General features: G+C 40.7%; 1 protein-coding gene across 2 annotated transcripts in view; it reads right to left on the bottom strand.

The window, feature by feature from the left end:
• Nucleotides 1-21018, bottom strand: part of si:dkey-112m2.1 (transmembrane protein 132C) — a 178776-nt gene that overhangs the window by 55104 nt on the left and 102654 nt on the right. For both annotated transcript variants that reach the window (XM_051938986.1, XM_051938985.1), the window contains exon 4: nucleotides 19004-19147. In XM_051938986.1, coding sequence (XP_051794946.1) covers nucleotides 19004-19147 — 144 coding nt within the window. The remainder of the gene's footprint in view (nucleotides 1-19003; nucleotides 19148-21018) is intronic.

Genomic DNA, 21018 nt, shown 5'->3' with positions numbered 1-21018 from the left:
CCTTTCCACTATTTGCCTTTCAGCTGCAGCTTGCGACTGTTAAATCTCATGCTGTGCATGATTTCAAGGCATTGTGGTCTGAGAGGCATTGCACTTGCTGAGTTTTTCTTTTGTACTTCTGCCATTTCATCTCACGTTTCTTTTATTTTTGGATTAAAATGCTCCTCGTTTCTTATGTCCTCTGCTCTTCTTTCTTGCTTTCAGTCATTGTCTCGCTCCACTGCGACATAAAAAGAAACATAAAAGCAGAGGACATCCACCACGTAATCGCAGGTTCCCTACAAATTTGAATTGTCTTTCCTCTCCTACTCTCATAGGAACTTCAGTTGGGTTGTCTGCACCATCTATGCACAGGCAGCCAAACAGAGCATTTAAATGACTGAGAAACGACTGCTCACAGTGCGCTGTATGCTGTTGGTCTGTGGGGTGTGAACAGAATGTTTGTTTTGATTAAAAATGAACTGCTTCACTGAACTTCTTTCAAGCATGCCCGAAGAGACTGAACAACTTTCAACTTTCTATTAATAGATAGAAATCTACCACAAAGCTGTCGCTGGTGCCAGCATGAAGAAAGATGAACTAAGCTAGCCACACGATGCTAAAGCAGAAAGCATTTGACCGACAGATTCCTGTGGGAGTCCTGCACCTTCTTTGCTGTTTGTAGTTTAGGAAGTTAATATAAGTTTTGGCTTTGGGGAGCATTTTGGATCATTTTAAATTAGGTTCTGCTATGTTTGCTTTTGTAGAAAGTCTTACCCCTTGGCGTTTATTCTGCCCTTGCAGTGCAGGGTTTTCAAAAAAAAAGTGCAGCGGTTACAAAAAAAAACAAAAAAAAGGCCTGTTTGAGGGTTTTATGAGCAATGGCCATTACTGAATGTTAGAACCAATGAATTGTAGAACCTCTTGTGGCCTGCAGAGAACCGATCACACTCGGGAGATTTGTTAGATGCTTGATTGTCTCGGCTCTTGAGAGCTTCCAATGCAAATTCCAATTTTCTCCCACTGAACTGGCAAGACGTGATGAAACTTGAGATCCCAGATTGTGTCTTGAGAAACACACGGATAATATCACCGCCGATGTAATTTGGATAGACACGCGTGCAACACTGCATTGGAGTTCACAACGTGGGGAATTAATGAACACGTAAGATATCCAGTATGACAACATGATGATGAGTCTGAAATAAATCATGTCTTGTTACACGCCAATTTAATAAACCTTGTGGCTATCATTTAATTTAATTGGCTGTGGGGAGTTTTGCTCTGAGGAGGTCTTATTTTCATTACTGTTGTGTTGCATCATACTTAAAATGAGAGTTTTGTGATGCAGAAATTCTTAATCAATGGGGTGCTTTAGCTAAACATACCACATATATATAACACTAACTGTTTAACCATATCATTTGTGACTTTGTGGCTGTTTATTTTTTTTAAACACTACTATCCTGCCTAGCAAAAATCTTAGAAGTGGTTAAAAACTTTTCAACCACACATTTTTACAAATTGGTTCTTATCTGTTCCGGAAAACTGCCCCCACTGTTCAAAAAATCCTCCCTAGATTGATAAAGGCATGCGTTTTTGATATTGTTTAGCTTCAATGATACAACCTAAATGCATATTTTGCCTGTCATGTAGGGTGAAAACGGCATAAAGTGATGGTTTCCTGGCCATAAGTGTTGGATGAAACCACACATCAATGTCACTTTCATCCAGGACAGGTGTCTTTGTAAACTGTTTGGCCACTACATGCTACCAGGACACGTTCACTGAGACCAGGCATTGGTCAAGTATCTGGAATGCTACTACAAGGATGAACACTGTTCTTCCTAAAGATATTCCCTCATTTGATGTTTGCGGCTACTAACATGTCCATCTAAAATCTTTCATAGGTACTCAGCTGGGTTCTAATCAAAACATTCAGTGACCCCTCATGGCCTCCAGATGGGCAGATCATCGTCCTGAAGGTGTGCACTTCAACAGGAGGAAATTGTTTAATCACAGGATAAGGGTGAGAGCTATGTATTGATTTTCCATTGACCCTTGCCTCTAAGGGTGGAAGTGGAACCAAAACATGCCAGAAAAATGGCCACCCAATCGCAGAGCCTTCAAATCTCTTCACTGAAGGGGTCAAGCATTCACCCCTGAACCGGTCTCTCTGTGTACGCCACAGCTTAACTCACCTACTTGTCAAGAATATCTTGAGGGATAGTTCACCTTTGCTTTTGATTTTTGCACTGCTGAACTCTAAAATGTGTATTTATTTTTGTAATAAGAGGTTGATGGATTAGAAATCTGCTACATTCACCCTCTTTCTGTAACTGTTAATAGACTGTTGTGACACAGTCTGATCGCATCCTGCACGGATATTCTCGGTCACATGATGGGTTGTGCTGCTCTGTTGACCGCGGTTTCTTACCATTTACTGATGTCTTTCCAGTAAATCTAAATGTAGATGTCTCTTTAGTCACTGCTTCCTGTTGAAATACCATCCAGTTGAGCAGTCGTCGTGGCTGAAGCTCCTGCCATCCTTTCCTCAACAATGAACTGTCTCTCAAAGCCACCCTTTAGCTCTTGCCATTGTGATACAAAATCAGAATCAACCAGGCGTGCTTACCTTTTTGAACATGCCACAGAGCAGGATTTATTATCAAGTCCTGCATCTATTGTGTTTCTCCAATAACCTATTCAGGGTTTTGTCTTCAAGTCGTAACCTGTCTGTATATCTTTCTTTTTGCCTCTTAGATTTGCTGCAAGAAACCTTACCTTAGCCGTCCTCGCTGAAAAGCACTCGATGCATTGTAAAACACAGCAAACAATGCCTGGCTACAGAATGCACAACGATTTTTGATGTAATACACAAGGAGATAGAAATTGAATATGACCCCTGGGTCTTTTTCTGTGGTGAAAAGTGGTAAAAGAGAGAGAATTCAGTAAATTGTGCTTTTGGTGTCATCTGATTTCTTTAGTTCACAATACAAAGTGTGGCATATTGTGCTTCTGATGTAGTATCCTGGACCAGATTTTCTCGCATTCACCTCCTGTTTGTCACGTTTACCACTAATGTGCAGGACTCATTTCCCTTTAGTTGGAGACTCTGTAGTCCTTCTTTTCCTAATTGTTTGCTTCAGTTATATATCACCGCAATCATTAAAGTGGATCACATATGGGACAGACTGGTTTGTATTGCTGTCTTAATAAAAGTGGAAAACTTGTTTACGTGCATCATTTATGCAATGTATGCTTTGTGGGCTGTGTTACCTTGAACCAAACCTGTTTGCTGAGTGTCACCTGCAAGATTTCTGGCTGCAAGTCTGCCGATCTGTGTCTCTGTCTTCCACACACACTGTGGAGCACGAATAAATATGAACACAGGCAACAGACCCGCATGCATGTGCACGCCGACGGAAACCTGAGCAAACAAACCGCTGCCTGGTTCAGTTTATTGAATTGGTGTATCTGGCCAGGGTTAATAAGAATGACGACCCCGCCGTGAGCCCTTTCTGACCTGGACCTGGACTTCTGCTCCCTCGCCTCATTAATCTGTCAAGTAAACACAACCCTCACCTCCTCACCCCCAGGACAAGAGAAGGATTTGATGAGAGGAAAAAACACACAAACCCTTATTCTGCCTTCGCTTACATTTCTCTTCATGTGGTGTTAGAGACAGAAGTTGAACACAGAACTTTACGAAGTGGTGATTTGCCTCAAAGACATTTTGGAGAAATTCTGGTGAATACAAACAATTCTATACCTTTATGATGTATGGGGGAAAAAAAACATCAATAATTAATGCTCTTCTTGTTTAATTTTACCCATTTCCTGCCATCCTACAAAGTATGTTTAAGTTGCCGGAGCAGGGCTGTGTGCTGGAAATCCCTGGACAACTTCTTACAGTACCTCAAAGAGAGCTCTGAAGCATTAACAGGGGCCAAGGATTCAGCGGATGATTTATTAGAAGATGAAGTGGATCAGAGGGTCTGAGCCGAGGGTCCCAAGGCCAATAGGCCCGCCTTATCAAACACCACCAGGCTCCATGGCCAATCTCCAGCTTGTCTGTGGGCAACTCCCCACCAGCGCTGGCTTTGGTTGCTGATAAGTCAGATTGAAGAACTACAGAGCTTTGTTAGGAGGGGAGAAGAGGAGACTTTAACGTTATGTACGCTCTCCATTCCTGACTCAATCCTCCGAAAACAGTAAAGCTGTTGACACGAATAATTATGGCAGGGCATGCCTATCTGATGCTGGATTTCCATTACAATATCGAAAGAGCATGTTGTAAGTGCGTGCCGCAGAGATAACGGATAACAGAAGAAGTTAACCTCCAGTTGCCTTCTAGCCGCTTTCATGCGTGACTTTCTCCAGCTGCATTACCTGGATTAGCCACAGAGGCGAGGCGAGATGCAAACTCCCCGAAGGCTCAATCAAGGAGGTTTTACTTCACACGGACAGATGTACAAGTTCACCGATAACATATAGTTCAAGGATAAGATAGAAAAACCACAAGAAATACCTTACTTATATCTCAAACTGTTAATGGAGAAGGTTAGAAGAAGGAGAAGGCGGAGTGTATCTTTCAGTATAAGGTATGAATCATCATTCCACTGAGATTAAATTAATTAGATTCCATTAGGAATAAATGAGACTTCTCTTATTTTGATCATATTAGACTCGGGGCTGATTCCTTTATGGGGCCCTTTATGATTAAAGCATAACAGCAGCACATAGGAGTCATATGCCACTCATGCAAATTAAATTACATACAATCAATATTGCGGATACATCTAGCGATCCCATGGATGTCTGGCTTTTTGCGCTGATGCAGGGATCTTTTTTAATATTAGGGAGGCAGCAAGCAAAGCGAGCGTTTCACCGATGCATTAGTGGCCCTACGGGGTAAACGCAGGAAAATAAGATGTCTGAATGATTGCTTAAAAGGATTATGACACGTATTCGAATATTTTTCATTCCAAATTGTATGCTACCTGTACCTGCGATAAGCCAATTGAAGAAAACATCAGTTCGCAAACATACAAATTAGACCACCAGGGAAGGTAATTGCTTTGTCTCCCCTATCCATCATCTGTAACATTGTACTTTCAAATGGCCATTCACACATCCAAGGACAAACACAAGCACAAAGGCCCACACACCTGCAAACATAAATGCATCTCATCTCTTTTTTTTTTAATATTGTCCCCTACATACACATCCTGTCTAAATGCTCCCACTTTGCCGTCTACAGTAAAACGATTTTGAACCAATGCTAATTGAACAAATTACGACACAGAACTAATGAAAGCTGCCACGGTCTTCATGGCGTAAAACTAATGGTAGTCTATTCTTAAATGTCACACTTAATCAAATGCACATAAATACAGGCACATGTGCGTACACAGAGATGCCCTCGGCAGGCAGGTCATTAACATCCACGCTTCTTGCTGATGCATGGGGACTTCGTCCACTGGAATCGGATTGCACTGAGCGGACCTTTGATTTAACTCGGGCTGTAAATGCAGTCCCACTGCTCCTGCTTGATCTGCTCATTGATTGTATGTGTTCATTTGCCATGTGATCTGACCGCGGTGCAATCAGAAAGAACAGCACAAGGCCCTCTGACCTCTCGCTGTGAACTGAAGAGGGCTGAATATCGAGCTCCTTTCTCGTTCAATCTTCACTCCTCATTGTTCTGTCAATTACTCGGGCGCTTAACGACTCTCCTGCACGTAGTCGGGCTGCTTTATAGACACATATTCACTAACCCAAACAATGCACATTTGCATGAGCTCACATTTCGTGGGGTGTAGTGAAATGCCACCACTAAACAAACACTATTCTTTATTTAAATCAGCTCTCACATATGCATGTATGCTTAAACTGTACCTCTGCGGGGCTAATTTTACATGCGCAAATTCTAAAATTATATGCATGCAATATAGTCATTCCATCCACTGCAGTATGACATGATTGCTCACCATGACAAATGCATAGGCGAGTGACAAATTTCTACTATTTTCTAATGACAGGATTTACATAAGAGAAGTCCCACAGTGGCTGTCTCCTGTTTCATATTAAGGGTGGAGAAAGTGAGGGAACCTGTCAGCGAGATGGGGAGAGGAAGTGATGAAAGCGGGAGGTGATTGCACCACTTACAAGGCCTCGGGCTGTTATTACCGTATCATGACAACAATCAATCAAATGGGGTTAAAATGTACATGCTGTTTCAGAGCCACTTAGGCTTTCATAATGAGATCATGTGTACAACACGGCTTCCGTATGTGACAAGGAGTGAGCTGTTCAAGCTCCCGAGGCCTCAAGTAACCTATATTTGATTGAGCACAGCATGCAGCACAGGGACCAAAGCCGTGTCATTGTTTGTTAATCCGTGTTCACTGTATTTATACGTCTATCTGGTTTATGTCTGTCCAGAGAAGATAAATGTCTATTAATCTACAGACAGATATCAGAACAATTTATCTGTAGATAGATGATGATGGCTCTGATGTCTTGTCTGTGTGTCTTTCTCGGTTTTCTAAACGATGGAGAAATGATCATCAGCCAAAAGTACAGTTAATGCATCAAAAGATTGTTTGGATGTTTCATTTTCAACTAGGGTTCTAGCGATATGGGTTGATTTTGGGCCAATTTTGTTAGTCAAGAAGGCAGATAGTTAGTATTTGGAACTGATATACATTAAAACTAATTTTTAACAGCATGCAATAGCAGACAACCTGTCTTTCATAACTAGGCTTCTTCATTAATAAGGTGACTAATAACTGAATATGTAAAACAGAAACTGGAATATTTAAATTAGCATGCTCTCCTCTGTTTATGAGGGATCCACTGAGATTGATCAGTTATGTCTGATTTTCTGTATTTTCTTATCTTTCATGGTTCCATCACTTTTACTGCCTATTAAGGTCCATATCTTAAAGAGTAATTGTTGTTTTCCAGACTCTGTTTCAGGTTAATCTATGGTTGCCTTCTAACTTAGCTGCTAGCCCTCGGCTTAGCTTTAGCCGCTGTAAGAGAAACCAATTTCCTAGCTCGTGGCAATAGCTTGTGTTTCTTGTTCAGTGAAAGACATTTTTGAGACCACAGAGCTGCATCAGACCTGAAATCAAGCATTTAATTGATCAATCAGTCAATAAAAACACAGATACTAATGATCAGAAAAATGCCAAATATCTGCCACAATAATCACCCAGGCCAATAATCGATTCCCTTCTCTAAACCAGAACTGTGAGTCTCTTGGTGTTTTAATTAAAAGCTATCCTTTGGGGAGCATGAATGTCTGTGCAAAATCTCAGGGGAATAAGATCCTGCCGTTACAGTATGTTTCAAATGAAAACCAAAAATATCTGAAGTTCACAGCTATCGGCAGAGAATCTCACATACTAGTGATGAAGGATTCATGATGTACAGTAGTGGAGGGAAACCATGCACGGAGATATAACAATGCTTATAGCAGAGGCAATCGTATCTAACTCAAATCTTTATGGGCTATTTTTATGGGAATTGGGATGCTCCTCTTTTCTGGGAACAGAGTATGCTAATCATTTCATTCTAAAACAAGTCTTCCATTCCCCTCACTGATGCTTGCTTCCTCTGTTTCACAGAAAAGACCCACAGAGGCTCATGTCACCTCCCTCAGCAGATGGCTGGGGCAAACCCAGAATGACAAGCCTCGATTTCACTGATGCTTAAAACATGATTTCATCAACTGCTGGAAAACAATTTGAATCTTTAACCTATTTTCACACCAGTGCTCACACACTGAGCACACTCTCTTCATCAAAGGCTCAGCAGAACTCCCAGACTCTTCGTGCAACTTCAGTGCAAGATTTATTTTATTTCTTTATTTAGTTTTTTAAAATCCAAACCCAAAAATAAGTTTGACTATACAGCTCGCAATAAGCGGAAACATGATGAAACACACACCGTAAAGCGCACATTGTTGGCTCAAATTTAATTCCATTTATCCCGGCGTCTGTCACTCAGAGGGAGGACTATGGTGGTGTTTGTAGATAGCAGCCCTAAGAACTTTACAGCCTTGCATCATTGTGTAGGTGTTGTAAGGCTGTCTTGTCAGTCTTTTAGAGTAAACCTTACTCCCACTCCCTCGCAGCAGGAGTCCTCTCTAGTAACAGTAGAGAAACTGGATGTGGTGGCATGTTGCATGATCCTGTAGACTTTGAAGGTAAAAAAGCTGCTGGAGGGCTCTGTTTGTTCCCTTCTTTGTTTGTTTGTTTGTTTCTTTGGGTGTGTTCGTGTCAGATGGTGTGCATGATTAGATGTGCGTACAGAGGCGGGACTTATTTAATCTTTACTGTGAGAAAAACACATTTGAATATGGAATAATGCTGAGGAGATTCTTCTCATGTCAGACCAACCGTTTTTTTTTTAACCTTGTAGTGTAGGGCCAAGATGCAGTATCATGATGAAATATAACTGGTTAAAAAGCTAGAATGTGATGTTGGTATTGGTCCAGAAATGGGATTTCAGGTGATAATGATGTTAGAGCATTGCTCTGGACAGGGAATAGCTCTCCAAACCCAGTTGTGAACAGTGATTTTTGCCTTTCTGTTCTTCTTTTCTTTTCTTTTCTCTGCTCCCTGAGTCTCTGCCTGTTTTATTTATTTTTTTTTTTTGCAAAGGCAGGGCTGAACTCTTCACACACTGAGGGTGACTTGTTACTTAAGTTGAAGAATGCAATGCTTGTTATTTCAGAGTGTAACAAAGAAAAACAATGCAGTAAGGGAGACAGTACGAGCAATTTTCATGCACATGTTGAGCAGGCAGAGAATAAACTCAGAGAAATGTGACGTCTTTCAACCGCGTCTCCCTCTTCATCCACAGTCGGTGTGTTTAACATAACCAAGCAGTGCTCGTTACACTCATACTGGGTTCCTGTAAACAAGCTACAAATGCATGCTAATTATATGTAATGGCTGGGCTTAATGAGCAACGTATCTCAAATTTAGTTAGATTGTAGGTTTTGCGACTGACAGCGACCAGTTGTTTTCCATTTGACCAACTAGATTGCAGAGAAGTGGGTCTCTTCATATCATCAGCACAAGGAGCAGCTTCATTTTTTTCCTTTTCTTGACTATTTCTAGTCAAACACAACCACCATATTGTGTTAATTTTCAATAAGAAGAAGAGGGAAAAAAATGGAGAAGTTGCTTGAATACCTGACATGGATGCTGATATGATTATGCTATAGGACCAGCAGGAATTCCATTTAAATCGAAGACCCAACCACTGCAGGCACAGAGGAAATATGTGCACGATTGTTGAGTCTGCTGCATGTTTAATTATCCCAACAGCTGATGGAGATTTTTAGTCCAATCGCACTTGCAGCTAACAGAAATGTTGAAATAGCTTCAGGATGGGGAGAAGCAGCCTTACATTCAATGATAACCGACAGCGGTGAGGACACACAAACTGAGGACTGGCTGATGAAGGACAAATCTTAGCATTTAAATAGCAAATTACATCTTCATAACAGAGCTCCAAGTACTGTCTGAAGACCACTGATTGGCCACAGATCTCTCATCTGTCCGCTGTATTACAATTTGCACAAGGATTTTTTGTGTAGCAGCCATTTGGTGGCTAAATCTGCTCAAAATGAACTTGTGTTTAGAGAAGAGAACTTAGAGGATTTGATTTCATAGACTGAGCTCAGTTTATTGCTCACGGGAAGCCACAACACTTTAGTGCACAAACATGTGACCAGAAAGCTTTAATTTGGATAAACTGGAATAAGTTTTATATCTGAAATACAACACTTGGTGCATGTACAGCCAGGTCCATAAATATTTTGACAGTGACACGATTTTCAGGATTTCGTATACCTCCAAAGTGGATTTGAAATGAAACATTCAAAATGTGCTTTAAGTTCAGACTTTTAGCTTTAGTTTGAGGGTATTTTCCTCCAAATCAGGTGAACAGTGCAGGAATTAGTTACGTTACGTCTGCCTCAAAACGGTGGAAAGGACATATAAAATGTGTTGTAATTCCTCCACTGTTAATCTGATTTGGATGTAAATACCCTCAAATTAAAGCTGAAAGTCTGAACTTAAAGCACATCTTAATTGTTTCATTTCAAATCCACTGTGGTGGTGTACAGAGCTGAAATGCTGAAGATCAAAATATTTGTGGACCTGACTGTGTATCTACAAAAATGTGTATCTGTATGGGTAGTTGTGTTGCTGAGGCGGTTCGGTTGAGATCAGGTCCGGCTCACTGTAGGATTCCCTTATCTCCTCCAGTCCCCAGTCTGCAATCCACACTGTCTGCATACAGATGCAGTTCAATAAAAAATGCTGAACACGGCATTCTGTGACACAGATCAGCCTTTTGAAAAAACACTGCTGGACCAGTTTCTAAAGTGCTTCTTTGGGCATGCTGAAGCACAAGGCAAAACCAGCACTTTCAAAACCGTATGACAAGTGCAAATTCACATGCTGGCTTCACATTATCTCCAAAGAAAATATAAGCAGAGCCTTGTCTGCAGGCGAGCTGTTTCTACTGACACTTCATTTGCAGCATGGCATTGGAACCCAGACAAACAAATGTATATGTAATCCGTTTTCATGCAGGCTTCCATAAATATAGGAGATACATCAGCATATGTCTGTGGTTTGCATAAAGAAAGTTCTGTCTGGGGGAGAGCTTCCAGGGATCATTTTGTAGAACAAACAATGTGATTGCTTTGTAAATAATGTTGGAAAGAAATTGAGGGGAAAAAATATCCTAAAAGTACAAAAGTCAGGCCAGTTTTTCCCACAATGCCACAGTTCTTATGATTTACATCTACAGATTAATGCGTCTTTGTTTTGGCTTAAAATGTAGAAATAAAACTAAACACTGGATAAAGCAAAAGCAAAAATTATGCATGAAAACGAATATGACAAGCTCCAGCAGAATTTACTCGCTGACTTTTTAAATAACGTAAATTATACCACATTAAACCTGACACCGCATTAAAAATCTGTCATATATTCATGTAAACATTGGAATAATCGCAAAATTTGAGGATTTTGAAACCTATGTAAACACAAATAGTGATGACGTGCAACTGAGAAGAAGATTTTTTTGCAACATTTTCAGACTATCAGCGAAACTTCAGCAAGTTTGTCACATTGGTGAGTCAGTGAGTTATGACAGTCAGGTGGGTTTGATCAGATCATTAGAGGCTCATTTAAGTAAATCAACTTGCAGCCACAATTATTACTCCACCAAAGAGCACAGCAGAGTTTTGTGACGATCGGTGTACGTTTGTCTGTCTATTAGCAACCTTACTCAAAAACAGAAAATGGTGAAAACACGACTTAACTACTTTGAGATCAGGGTCGTGTCATCTTTAGAGCAAAAGTCCTAAATCCGGTTATAAAGATATTTGGCTTTCAGTGATGTTTGACCAATAAAAGCAGCAAATTCCCTCATCTAGAATAAATAAATAAATAAATAAAATGACTGCAAGAATCAACTGGATTGCAGGGTTTTTTTTCTGTCAACTAACTAATCCTTCACCTGACTCATCATGATGGCATTTGTCTGAGTAGAAGTTTTTTTTCCAGTCGTATTTCAGCTATTTCTGATGTTAATAGTGACGGGTGAATTTTGATGCTGTCACTCTTGGAACCGCAATCATTGTGGGGTTGGTCAGGGCTGCACATTTGAAATAATTCTAATAAAATACTCAGGAAGTTTGGTATTTTCATCCATACATACATATCTTTACTGTGCAACAAAAAGCTGCCTGGAATCGCGTTAAAGTTCCTTTTCTACTGAGTGAAGAGGCTGATCATTTGGTGACTCTGTGCTGATTGGAGCTCTGCAGCAGTTACTCTTAAGAGGGTGGAAAACCCTTAAACTTACCATTTTCCTCTCTTTTCACAGCTCAACTTTCAGCCGCCTCAAATTCTCCAGAGCCTAGATCTGTGCAGTAAACATTTGGCTGCTGAAGTGACTGGACTACTGTTCTGAAGCTCACAAAATGCGCATACCTCTGGGACGTGACTAAAGCGGTCATTATGTAGAGACTGTGTGTGTGTGTGTGTGTGTGTGTAGTTTGTGTCTGAGAGTAGTCGACATTATACTGAGACCCAGCTGTCACTCTGAGGGTTATATTTTCATGAATCCAGTAATGCTGTGCAGAGGACACTTAAATACAGCCTGCACGCTGCGCAGGTGGTATACTGAGAACACTGTGGTGTTTTTGTGACCAGTTGCGCCTGATGCACCTGCAGGCTCTTGGCCTCGGGGTGCCGATAGAAAAGATACAGAGGTGTGACCGTCTTTGTGAATCACAATCACGACTTTTATGCCCTTTAAACACAGAAGTATACCACTCTAGTTTCAAATATATGACAAAATCACTGCATTTAAAAAAATAGTGAGTTATTTTAACAGTCTCAAGTCTATACTTGGATGTTTTCTACAGAAATAATAACTGAGACCATCTAATGACTAAATATTTCCTTTCTAATGTTGTTGTTGTGAGATAAATTATGATCCCAGCAGCAGACTTCTTTCACAGCAGACACTTTCACATGTCACAGCATGAGAAGCACAGGAATATTAATGACAGCTCCATTCCACTTAGGGGAGGTCCTGCTATTGTGCCTGCTGGTTCACTGTCATGGCTTACTGGGACACTTCATGCAACCGAGTCATTATTAATGTCATTAATTCCACCTTGCTTTCCCCGCTGTGACGAGTCAAAATGTCTGCTGTGAGAACGGTCTCTGATACAGACATGAATAAGATTTTGGTCATGAAACCCAAAAGATCTCAGTCATATCCAGCTGGTGAGGATGTTTTTCTGAACAAATACAAATCTAAAGGGCTGTCAGTGTTTTGGGTGGAGGAATTGGTGAAGGGCCATCAGGAGAAGATGTTCCTGAGGGAGTGAATAGCTCTGAGGAAAGTTTTGATTGATCTTGAATTTTTTTATTGGACTATGTCAACTATTTTCAGTGTGTCAGTATGCAGCACACATTGCCATTTACAGTGAAAACTGTCAAATAATTAATTGAAATGACAAATATGATGTGCACATAAGCCAGAGTCTGTTATTTGTGACGGTCTGGTGCTTTGGGTACAAAATGTAACTACCGGCTCTGCTCTGCACTATTGATACCAGATTCAAAGAAGGCATTCAATAAAGACTACCTACTAGTTAGAGTAACCCTTCATTGGGCCGGTGATCATATTTGGTAACTTCCGCCCACATTAAACATGGCGTTCTCTTTTCTCCGAAGTTGGAAAAAGACTGACTTGTGGCTCGGCCCATATTTGTGGTTGAAACATCAAAACTAACCATGGTTAGTTGACAAAACTCACATTTTACGATTGAGAAGTTGTGCTAAGTGATGATATATACATTTCTTGAAATGTTCTTTTTTTTTTTTTTTTTACCACTAATGGGCAAGGAATCATATATGGTAACTTCACTGACCTTGAATTGCAACATCCATCCATCCATTCTCTATACACCGCTTTATCCTCACTAGGGTCGCGGGGGGTGCTGGAGTCTATCCCAGCTGACTCGGGTGAAGGCAGGGGACACCCTGGACAGGTCACCAGTCTGTCACAGGGCTACATATACAGACACACAATCACACTCACATTCACACCTACGGACAGTTTAGAATAGCCAATTAAAGCTGCTGTCCGGAGTTTGAATCGCAGCGTCTCCCAAAACTCCCTCTGATTTCGCCCCTTTATTTGTGCACGTGCGCAGTACATGAGAGAAGTGCCCGGAGTGCTGCAGCATCTCGCCTGTTTTGCTGTTTTCCCCTCTTCTGCATTTAGTACATTTAGTAAATAATAAAGGAATTACGTTAGAATGCTGTACTGAGTCTAACTTGTCCTAATACCAAAATAACATGAATCTGCTAGGACGAACGAGTAAAGTTTGAATATGTGATTACACTCGTGTATCCCTCTCGATGACGTTGTTTATCAAACTTAGTGCATTTACGCGTGTATATGTGTTAGATTGTTTATTTATTTCTATCTAGAGTTCAGAATTGCATGACTCCTCTGACGAAGAGTATGTCCCAGACGCCCCAACATCTTCCTCCAGAGGTCGGGCATCTAAATGAAGCCGTCAGGCGGGCTATGGAGGCCGTGGTCGGGGAGCGACGCGAGCACCCCGAGCCAAAAAACGTCCTGCAGTCTCTTGGCCTGACGAGCCGTGGGATTGGTAACTTTTCTGGAAGTTGCTGATCCCTGATACTCTCTCCTCCACAAGCAAAACAAATGTGCGCGCGGTTGCGTAGTGCGTAGCTCGCCCACCTCTGCATGGGCTTGCTTGCTGTGCGCGTAACCGTTGATTGACAGCATGACAAAGCTGAAGCTCGAACTTGATTGGTCGGCAGCGACCGGCGCTTTTTGGAATAACATGGGGGTCTATGAGAGGAAGGCGGAGCTCAGGAATAAATTTTCATATCGCGTTATACTAACTTTATATTATAGTATCGAACTAGACTAACACATTTAAGCTTTGTTAAAAAATGATACATAAATTGAAAACAAACGGAAACTCCGGACAGCAGCTTTAACCTCAGCATATTTTTGGACTGTGGGAGGAAGCAGGAGTGCCCGGAGAAAACCCACACATGCACAGGGAGAACATGCAAACTCCATGCAGAAAGATCCCAGGCCGGGATTTGAACCAGGGATCTTCTTGCTGCAAGGCGAAAGAGCTAACCACTACTCCACTGTGCATGAATTGCAACATGAAAAATAAAATTTTTGAAAAATGTCACAAAAGTTAAAAAAAAAAAAGGCTTATGTCCTCCAATAACACTCTAGGGTCGAAATTTTGAATTTCAAAGTGTTTCAGTGAGTGCCCTTTAAAGCGTTTTAAGCTTTGGTTATACTTCCTTGCAGATGTGCACATGGGCGGCTGCAGACACACTGACTGCATAGCTGTTGTTATTCTACAATGTAATTCCTTCAAGTTTACAGTTTTGACAATATTTCGACATCTACAGAGACAAACTCCTGCTGACTTGTACAGATGATGAAATGTATGCCACACAGATCCTAGTGGACCTTACATACAGAGATTATACGATCAGCCTTTAGAGTCACTCATTAATGCTTGTTCTATCTTGGTGACACAAATGCTGCAATCTGAATAATACTTTCTTGGAAACAAAGGCAGCCGTGCGCTTTTAGACAGGTTTATTTGGGTGTGATTTCTGAAATAATATGGAACAGAAATAGGCTGAGTCGTTCTTATACTCTAACGATGACAACTGCAGACTGCATCAAACACGTTCATTCCTTTCACCAAGATCTTGTAGACTTTGACAGATGATGAAATTTGTGTCACGTGGACTTTGCACACTTGCAAAAAGTATAAAATTGGCTTCAAGAGTCGCTCATCAATGTTTATTCTGTCTTGCTGCCTTAAACCCCTACAATTTGAGCAATGTTTTTTGAAACAAATGCGGTCGTGTGGTTTTAGGTTTCATTTGGGTGAGGTTTCTCTGAATAAAATGACTAAAACATTCTGGAACAGAAATAGGCTGAGCAATTCTTTGACTCTAACCATGAAACACACTTTTTCCCTTTTTACCGAGATGGCAGAGAGTCACTGTGTTTGCGTTGCCACACTCTCTTCTGCATCTCCCCTCCCACTAGGATGCATGATGAGTCACCAAGATACCAAACCAGTGCAGTTGAGGAAATAAGCTCAATGTGTCGAAGAAAAACTCCCACTGCCTCAGAGTTTTTGAGCAGTGTGCCGTAAGAGAGCCCTAAATCTGCATGTCCACAGTCAATACTCGTCTCTCTTAATTGGCTGCTGATAGTTTAGCCACCCAAGCCTGGTGGTCACACTAATGGGTATAATGTCACACTTTTCCCCACAAGTCAGAGAAGACGCATCACGCTCCTGGGATTCATCTTTCAGGCTCTTCCGGTGATGCTGCTTTAATGGTCAGCAAAGTGAGCTTCAACCGACATTAGGAGAAACATTATATTTTAGGGCACTTGTCTTACTTGGCTCACTGCTCATATTTAAATTAGCCTCATTCAAATTCGGTGTTTGTGCACTTAACCTGACTGATGGCTGACTGATGTCCTCAGCACAGCAATTAAATAAAATGACTCCGAGTATGGATCTATTGCTGATGAGTGGGAGGAAATATGTCAAAAAAAGTACATTATTGCAGGTAGCATGGAGCTGAAGCATGAAATTAGTTTAGAAATTTTGAAAAAATCTTCCTTAAGTCTTTCAAGATCCATTGTTTTCTATAGCAGCCTACAGAGGATAGATGGTGAAACAAATCTGAAAGCTATAGGTGATGTAACTGACCCCACTTCTGAACACACAAACTAAATCTGATTCTGCAAATGAAAATAGCGTTCTTCTCTCATTAAATTAATTTAGCTATCCTTGTCGCTGCACAGTGGATAATGTTCAGAACTTCAGGCAGCTCAACTGGTTCCAGTTTGAAAACCAAAGACAAATCAGAGCTCATAAAGCTGTGACTCTCTTCTCGAAGGTTCGTACTGATTTCTTTGAATTTTATCCAAAGAATAGTTTGTCAGTTGGTCTCACAAGACTGCAACTGCTGGTCAAGAGATGAAAGTCACACAGCAATGGGAAAGGGAAAATTCTGTATTTTTTTTGCTCTTTACTCTTAAACTAGAGCAGAAAAGACCATGACAGCTGCTCTCTCTGTGTCTGTTTAAGCTTTTCTAAATTAAAGCTCGATGTTTAGGTAATTTTCACATTTAAAATGTTTTTTTCCCTCTTTAAATTCTTTGTTCCACAGTTATTCCATCAGATCTGTAACCTAAAGGAACTTGACAGCACAAAGTCCCGGCAGGTGATCATTTCAATACTTCAAGGTGGTCTGAATTGCGAGGCATATTACCCGATTCAACATGTACGACCTTGATTTGAGCAGTCCTGTATAATTCAATGTCTCCTCTGCTCAGCAGGGCTGTGAAAGAGCTACATGTAAATGATAGATGACTTATCATTCATCACTGTCGTCACCTTGACACGCAGGAGGAAATAACAGCCCAGCCGGGGTGTGTCACTTCCTGTGTGCGGCTACTTTGTCTTTGCCTGTTTAGTGGCCAGGCCCAGCACCAGATACTTTATGCTGACACTCATGCAGCGATCTTTCATTAACAGAAACAAAGAGCAGCGAACAGCAATCATCCACACTTGAACGCACAAATATAATTTAAATCCCTTCGACATGTTTGGAAAGTTGCAGATGATGCAGTAATTTTTAACATTTATGTGATCACGTGACAAAAAGAAAGCTTTTTGATGCACAAAATGGCTGTAACCCTTTAACACCCAAGGGTCATACAGGCCGCTTGGATTTTTTTAAATTCGGGCTGTAAAAGAATCAGAAATCCTACCATGAGTGATTGCTTTTTCTTTCAGAGCAACCTGAGCTTTCAATATCTGGCAATATTGGACATAAGCTGTGTGTTCAGACAATGCAACAATAGTTTAAGTGGGAAAAAAACTAAAAATGGACTTGGATTTTTCAGGATTTTACTGAATTAGGAACTGGAATTGAACATGAAAAAATATTACACCACAAAAATTTAAAATATGAACTATAATAAAAAAATTTACATTTTATAATACTTGTAAAATGGGAGCGGCCCTGCTCCAGTGGGATTTGGAGACGGACGTCGTTGACATACCGTAATACGCTGTAAAGTGCGTCTTCTCGTCTTTCGGGAACCGTTCAAATTCTCTCTCTAGCACAAATGGTGGAGGAGTTACGGTAATTTAAAGAACACTTGTAAAATTGGAGTGGTGCTACTCCTGTGGGATTTATGTTTCTTAGATTGGGGGAAAAAAAGTGACTTGTTTGTTATACCTTAACCTATAAATTGCATTTATTTACATATTATCTCTTACAGCCATTATAAAAGCATAGCTGCATTGCTAGAGTTTCTCTTTTCAGAATCCTGCTCTAAGAATTGACTGTCACCACAGTTTAATGCAGATTGATTTTATTCATTTCATAACATCGACAACTGCTTATTTTTTGCCTTTAAATTTTGATCCTTGACATCATAGCTCATCAGTATTACAACTTTAGATGCTTTTATGTTAAACTGTGTCTGACTGCAACCAGAGTTTGGAGTGCTTGCATCACCACCGTGTAGTTAAACCCCACTGTGATGGATCACCCAAGCAAGTTTCAAGTCTCTCGAAACTAATTAATGGTGGTGTAGAAGGCGGGAAACTAGTCTTAAAAGACAGGGCAAGCTTCTAAAACAAACACATCTGTAGTGAATTAAAGTATATATCATGGTAGAGACTGCGATTTGGTAGAATTGGAGTTTCTACTGGTATAGATTGCGATCGCAATCTCTACCGGTAGAGACTCCAATCGCAATCTCTACTGGTAGAAACTCCAATTCTGCCAAATCGCAGTCTCTACCCTGACATATACATACCTCGCACCTAATGGGATAACACACCAACAGTGATACAATTTCGTAAGATCTGACAGCTTCCATTTGCAGGAACAAACTGTTCCACCACACATTGAGATGTTGGTTAAATAGGAGTCTATCTGTTCTACCTGAAACATGTGAGACTGACCTCATTTAATGTGTCGACACGCTGCAAGGCACAGCAGCATGTCAGCGTTTGATCTTTTCAAGGGATTTCTTGACAGTAAGAAAAATATTGAAAATGACCAGAGTTGTCATTTAAATGCAAGCAAAGCCAGCGCTGTGTTCCCTGTACAATTCATTTTATTGAGTATACATGTGTCTGGCTGAGAGGCTGCGTGTGTAGCAGCACCAAAGAATGAACGGTTCAGATGCTGAGTCATGTCGACTTGCGATCTTCACTTTTTGCAATCACTCTGTACTGACACCTGTCTGAGAAATAAAGTGCGCTGCTGCTTTGTGGTTGTTCAGCAGGGTGTTAAGTTCATATTTCAGTCACGCACTGATTAGTTCTGCAGAAGGTGGAAGTCAGACCTACCTTTGACTGAAACTGTTCTCCTTCCTGTGACAGTGCAGGGTGACGACCCGGTGACCTTCACTTCTGACATCCTGACTCACCGTCCACATAACCGGGTTACTGGCTCTGGCTCCCAGGAAGGCCACGCCGTCCTTCAGCTTCACCCTGAGATGCACAGAGATGCGCTGGTCAAAACACAGTAAGTTACACTGGAAATTATTTTATGCTCATTCAGCTTAGAAATACACTGCCCAACCAAAAGAAAGTCACACACTCTAATATTTCATTGGACCGCCTTTAGCTTTGAGTACGGCACTCATTCGCTGTGGCATTGTTTCAATAAACTTCTGCAATCTCACAGCATTTATTTTTACCCAGAGATGCATTCATTTTTCATCAAGATCTTATATTGATGATGGGAGAGTCGAACCACTGCACAAAGACTTTTTCAGAACATCCCAAAGACTCTCAATGAGGCTGAGGTCTGGATTCTGTGAAGGACAATCCATCTCATGCTCCCTGATCCACTCATTCTCAGTGTGAGCCCCATGAATCCTGGAATCGTCATCTTGGAACATGCCCATGCAATCAGGGAAGAAAAACTCCACTGATGTAAAGACCCGGTCATTCAGTATATTCAGGTATCAGCTGACCTCATTCTTTGGGAACATAACGCTGCTGAACCTGACCAACCCCAGATCATAACCCTAACCCCCACAGGCTGGTAGGCACTAGACATGATGAGTGCATCACTTCATCTGCCTCTCTTCTTACCCTGATGCTCCCATCACTGTGGAACAGGGTAAATCTGGACTCGTCAGACAACAGGAACACCATTGTTCCTGGAAGATGATGATTCTCCACTATCCTTCAGGTTTTACTGATGTGTTGGACGGTTCTTAACCTGATTTTCGTAGTTTCAGAAATCTCCTTAGTTGTTTTCTTTGCTTGATACAGGCCAATAATTTGACCCTTCTGAGACACATTAACATCCTTTCCATGGTTGTTTAAGGAATGAGAAGCTTCTCACTGCATCAGTTAGGGTTAAATAAGTTGTTTCATCACTGCAGTAATTATCCAATGGAAGTGAGTTAAATCCAGGTGGCGACTTTGTTTTTGGACAGCCAGCGTATAAGCTCCCCTGATGCCTTTGTCATTTTTTTTTTTTTTTTTTGTGCTTTGGCTGATTAATTGGTTCAAAGTCATCTTATAGGTTGTGAAAGTGTAAAACTAGCAGAGTTAAATTAACTGAACTTGAGAAAACAACTTTTAAAACTAAAGATATTAAGTTGAATCAGTCAAAAGTTTCTTCTTAATTTCATGCTGACTCTTGGTTACAGGGAAATTAACGGGAAAATATATATATATATATATATATATATATATATATATAATGCCTGAATTCAGTCCTAACCTTTATGGTTAGAAGTGTTTCAATTCATATGAAAAGAAACGACCATGATTTAAGTTAACAAAGACACCTGGTTTCCATGGTCAGTCTCTGGCGTGTTCTCTAATAACGCATCCTTCAAAAACTTGTTTTGTGCTGGGTTTGTTTTATATAAACTAAATTAAATGAATTGAGTGAACTCTGAGCTCTTCATTGAGTCCACTCATTATTTTGAAACGGGTCAAGATATGAGCACTCATGGTTTTAAGTTCTAAAGAGGTGTGAAAATTAAAAAAAATAAGACGTTCAATTAACTAGAAATAAGCAGAACTCATATACTTCAATTAAATATATTAGAAAACATTAGTTGATTTGATCCTAAGGCCATCTTGCGATGTCAGGAATGTCTGTTTGAGCTTTTCAGTCTTCAAGTGTCGCTTTATAAAAGTTCAGTGAGGTTGAACTCAGGTGGAGAAAAGAATCATTTTCCTGCTTCAATTTAAATCTTTCTCCACAAAGATAAAAACTAGTGGGTGAAGCAGGTCTCTGAAGAAGGAAGTGTTCCTTCTCTGTGGTCAGCTCAGTGAAGCTGAAATCAAAACGTCTCTAGACTTGAATATTCCCCCACCATGTTTGGTTTGTAGCC

This window comes from Acanthochromis polyacanthus, chromosome 18, assembly GCF_021347895.1.
Source record: "Acanthochromis polyacanthus isolate Apoly-LR-REF ecotype Palm Island chromosome 18, KAUST_Apoly_ChrSc, whole genome shotgun sequence".
Taxonomy (NCBI): Eukaryota; Metazoa; Chordata; class Actinopteri; family Pomacentridae; genus Acanthochromis; species Acanthochromis polyacanthus.
The sequence above is the reverse complement of the archived record's forward strand: the minus strand, read 5'-3'. Positions and strand labels throughout refer to the sequence as shown.